Genomic DNA, 5,000 nt, shown 5'->3' with positions numbered 1-5,000 from the left:
AAACCTGGAACCATGTGGTCAGGATGCAAGCTTCTTACCACACAGCCACATATATTATGTGTATGTTTCTTCGAGCTGTGTGTATTGTTGTTGTTGTTAAGGTGTAAGTTAACCCTGATTGAACAGACCTGTGATCAAAAGCATTCCAAACATGCCTATCTCATCATTTATCTTTTATCTTTACTGGTTTCAGTCATTAGACTGTGGCCATGCTGGAGCACAGCCTTGAAAAATGAATCGACTTCAGTACTTTTTCTTTTCAACCCGATAATTATTCTTTCAATCTCTTTTGTTGAAGCACTAGGTTACAAGGATGTAAGCACACCGACACCAGTCGTCAAGTGGTGGTGGGGTACGAACACAAAGGCACACACACACACATAGATGTATATATGATGGGATTCTTACAGTTTCCCTCAACCAAATTTACTCACAAAGCTTTGGCCAGCCCAAGGCTATAGTAGAAGACACCTGCTGAAGGTACCACACAATGAGACTGAACCTGAAACTATGCAGTTGAGAAGCAAACATCTTACCTCTCTGCCACCCCTGCACCTATTTGGGATTCTATAATTAGATTATACAGTGCATACCTTCCTTCACTAGAACCCTATTTGAAGCTATATTTATTTTGTATGGACACACTCACTACTTACTTTTGAAATTCCCTGTACCCTTGTAATCATTTTCATCTTTTGGTGAAAATTAATTAGGAAGCTTTGCAGTATTTTATTTCATATTTCATACTAATTATTTCTCTTGTTATCTAATTAGTTCTGGCTTAATCATTAGGATACCCTTAATAACCTTATCACTAAATCCACAAATAACCATGTCTGATAAAATGATCAATTTACACAGTTTTATAAACTTTTATCTGACAAATTGCTTGTTGGGACTGCTATTAGATTAATAACACGTGCTTCAAGTCTGGAGCAGGGATGGAAGAAATCCTAGAAATTTGATTTTGCAATAAATCTGTCTGATAAATGTTAATAAATTTCTCTTATGAAGTATCATTCAAATGCTATATCTACATTGCTGTTCAAGATTAATTATGCCATGCTAATGTATCTGAGGTGAGAATATCCAGCTACAGATGCAGAGAGGTTGGGTTAAAATATATGAAGCATAACCTTAAAGTTGATTAAGACAGATGACAGATTCATACTTATCAGTCACTATGTCTTTTTATGTTCTAAAATTTAAAAAGAAAATTCTGCTAGTGTTAAATTGAAGACTTCATAGGAATTAAAAGAATCTGTTTGAAACTATGAAACTCCTGGCCCTCGAGTCACTTTGTAACTTCCACTGCCTCTCTGTCTCTCTCTAGCCTTTCATCATCTGACACATGATCACATCTTCCAATGCCTCCTCTTCTATAGCAAGACACCTGTTTCTGCCTCTGTCACACTCTAACCTTTCATCATCTGACACAAGACCCCCTCCTCCAATTCCCCCTCTCTTCTCAAAAATTCCTTGCCTTGTAAGTTACTTGGTGACCCTGTTGGTGCTGTTGCCACGTGAAAAGCATCCAGTCCACACTGTGAAGTGGTTAGCATTTGGAAGGGCATCCAGCTCTAAGAACCATGCTAAAACTGACCTCACCTGCGCTGGTACCACATAAAAAGCACTCAGTCCACTCTGCAGGGTGGTTGGTGTTAGGAAGGGCATTCATTCATAAAAACCATGTCAAAACAGACACAGTAACCTGGTGTAGTCTTCTACCTGGCCAGCTTCTGTCAAACCGTCCAACCCATGCCAGCATAGAAGGTGGATGTTAAATGATGATGATGATATACTGAGTTTTATTTATCCTGTTTGTACTACCAATGGAATTGAATCTAAAACCATGTGGTAAAGTGAGCTTGTTAACCATGCAGTTATGCCTGGTCCTGTAATGTTGATGTTGAGAAATTTTAGTTATTGTTGGAATTGAGTTGTAGATGTCAGAATTAGTTGAGCATTGTACAAAATATTTTATGGTATTTTGTTGAAGACTTTATGTTCAATGCTCAACTCACTTTGGTATAGAAAAAGTTGTGTACCATTCATTCGATTAATATAGTCAATGTAATTGACTATCTCTCCTCTTCCACCCCTAATTTCTGGCTGTGACCAATGTTAGAAATTGATATTTTAACTGAAATGTTCCAGAAGGAATTTTTTTTTTTTTTAATATATTAATATGAATTTATATCTTTTGTATATCTGTTTCTCACGTCTTGGACAGTTCTTTCTACAAATAGCATTCATTATATCATTCTTGTTATGATCTTGGCTATTTCTAGTTTAATATAGCTGGTTTCTTACACCATTATTTCTTATCATATTATGACAGATCTATGATGATATCTAAACTTTCTTTTTAATTAGATAAATGGATAGTAATCTTCCAGCTATAAATATCATTCTTGTTATATTGAAAGTAATATATATATATATATATGTATATATATATATATATATATATATACTGAAAGCGTGTGCATGTTATCATCATCATTACCTTCATTCAATGTTCACTTTTCCATACTTGCATGGGTCAAACGGAATTTGTTGAGGCAGATTTTCCATGGCCAGATGCCCTTCCTATTGTCAACCTTCACCTGTTTCTAACCCAGGTGATATTTAAACCATGGTTGGACATATTTTCGTAGAAGATTAGATATGAACAACATCACTTGTATAATGGTAATGTTTGTTCATGACCATCACATGATGTCAAGACAGGATACACAGAAACACACACACGCATTCATGCTTATATATATATATATGGTAGATGGGAATTGAAAGAAGCTCATCATGTGTGTGTGAGAGAGAGAGAAATAACCTATATATATATATATGTGTGTGTGTGACGAGCTTCTTTCAGTTTCCATTTCAAAATCCACCCATGAGGCTTTTGTCAGCCTAGTGCTGTAGTAGGACACAAGGTGTCACACAGTGGGACTGAACCCAAGATCACATGGTTGGGAAGCAAACTTTACAACCACACAGCCATGTCTGTGCCTATTGTATGCGTATGTAAACCAACCAACGCATAAACTTAAATTTCAAAAACTCTAATTGAAGTTATACTAAATTTTGCATAAATTCTACTTTATCTGCTTGATTTCTATTCATTTTGTGACAACTCCATTTTCATGTTTGTACAACAGCCAGTGACTATAACCATTAATTAATACACCAATGACTGACTATCCACTGGTGACTAAAGACCATTAACTAAAACACCAGAGGCTATTGACATCAGTGACAAAATACACTATGAACTGTTGAAGCCATTCACTAATAGATCAATGCCAATAGACTGATGACTAATAGACTAATTGTGTTTATATTAGAGATCTTTATTTTGGCTGTTAATGTATTATTATTATTATTATTATTATTATTATTATTATTATTATTAAAGTGGCGAGCTGGCAGAATCATTAGCACACTGTGCAAAATGCTCAACGGCATTTCATTCATCATTATGTCCTGAGTTCAAACTCTGCCAAAGTCAACATTACCTTTCATCCTTTCAAGGTTGATAAAATAAGTATCACCTGAGCACTAGGATTGATGTAACTGACTTACCCCCACCCACAAAATTGTTGGCTTTGTGCTAAAATTTTCCAATTGATTTGCATTTTATTTCATCTTCCAACTGGGTCTTGACCAGAGAACTAAGGCACATATATATTAGATGGAGAGAAACTTCCTGAGAATGTGGGCTGTTAATGTCAACACAATTTTTTGAGTCTCGTAGATTGTTGGTTTTCCAAGGATCTGGTCAAAAAATTTGTCGCTATCTTTCTTGACCATTCCCAGGGCACCTACGACAACAGGGATGGTTTTCATTTTTAATTGCCACGTCTTAGATATTTCAATCCCAGGTCCTTATATTTCAACAGTTTTTTAAATTTGTTTTGCTGAGATAAACATCTAAAAAAAAATTCTATCATTAGGCACTGTCATATTAATTAACAGGCATGTTTTTTGTCTTTGGTCTTTGATGATGATGTGTGGTCTGTTATCATTTATATGCCTGTCTGTATGTATCCCATAATCCCATAGGATGGTAACATTCTCTCCCTCAGTGACTTGCTCAGGATGGTGTCCATACCAGTTCTTAGGGTGCAGGCTATCATAGTGATGGCGCATGCTCCAGTGCGAGTATTGTCCAACTTGATTGTACCTGGTTTTATATTCTGAGCAACTGGCAACAATGTGGTCGATACTCTCCAATATTATTGTTGTTGTTGTTATTATTATTATTATTATCATCATCATTATTTCTCTTTACCACAGGTTTTGTTGGAGCTCCTGGAGTCTTGCATGTGTAGTGGGCTTGCTACCTGCAGCCTATGGTACGATGCTATCCATTCTTTTCAGCTATCTAATATTTTCCTGATTATTTTGGCTGTGCCAAGGAGGCAAATTTTTTGTAACAGTTCTACTGGGCACTCTATTCCAATTTCCTTTATAGTCTCCTTGATGCCTTCTGATACTGTTCTCAAGGACCCAACAATAATTGGCACTAGGGTTGCATTTATCTATCTTTTCGCCTTCCTTCTTCACTATTTGTGGGTGAAAGGGGCATACAACATAAACTATGTAGCATATGTGGTGCACCTTGTCCACCACTAGGTCCGGTCAGTTATGCTGTAACACCTGATTTGTTTGGATTGGGAAATTCCAGAGGATTTTGCTAATCTCTGACTCTGTCACTCTCTGTGGTTTGTTCTCATACCACATCTTGCCTCTCTCTAGCCCCCACTTTTTGCACAGTTTCCAATGGAGCACTTTTGCTACCTGGTCATGTTGCCACAACCTATAGTGATTTTGGGCAAATCTAGGGCATTTGCTCATAATATGGGTAATGGTTTCATTCACTCTCTTGCATATGCAATACAGCAGAGATACTTGCTCATTCCTAAGGTTGACCCTCTAGTTTGTGGCCAAAGCTTGGTCTTGCACTGCCAGTATAGTGCTCTTGGTCTCTTTTT

General features: G+C 36.8%; 1 protein-coding gene across 8 annotated transcripts in view; it reads left to right on the top strand.

Annotated features, from left to right (window-relative positions):
• LOC106878549 (uncharacterized) overlaps positions 1-5,000 on the top strand; it is a 338,719-nt gene that overhangs the window by 235,686 nt on the left and 98,033 nt on the right. Inside the window, exon 1 of one of the 8 annotated variants that reach the window (XM_089346837.1) lies at positions 4,205-4,361. The exons of the other annotated variants lie outside the window; for them this stretch is intronic. Within the exon in view, the coding sequence (XP_089202963.1) occupies positions 4,220-4,361 (142 nt within the window). The 5' untranslated portion in view covers positions 4,205-4,219. Of the gene's footprint in view, positions 1-4,204; positions 4,362-5,000 lie in introns of those variants that run through there. 8 annotated transcript variants of the gene reach the window in all.

This window comes from Octopus bimaculoides, chromosome 2, assembly GCF_046866305.1.
Source record: "Octopus bimaculoides isolate indiv1 chromosome 2, ASM4686630v1, whole genome shotgun sequence".
Classification (NCBI taxonomy): domain Eukaryota; kingdom Metazoa; phylum Mollusca; class Cephalopoda; order Octopoda; family Octopodidae; genus Octopus; species Octopus bimaculoides.
The sequence above is the reverse complement of the archived record's forward strand: the minus strand, read 5'-3'. Positions and strand labels throughout refer to the sequence as shown.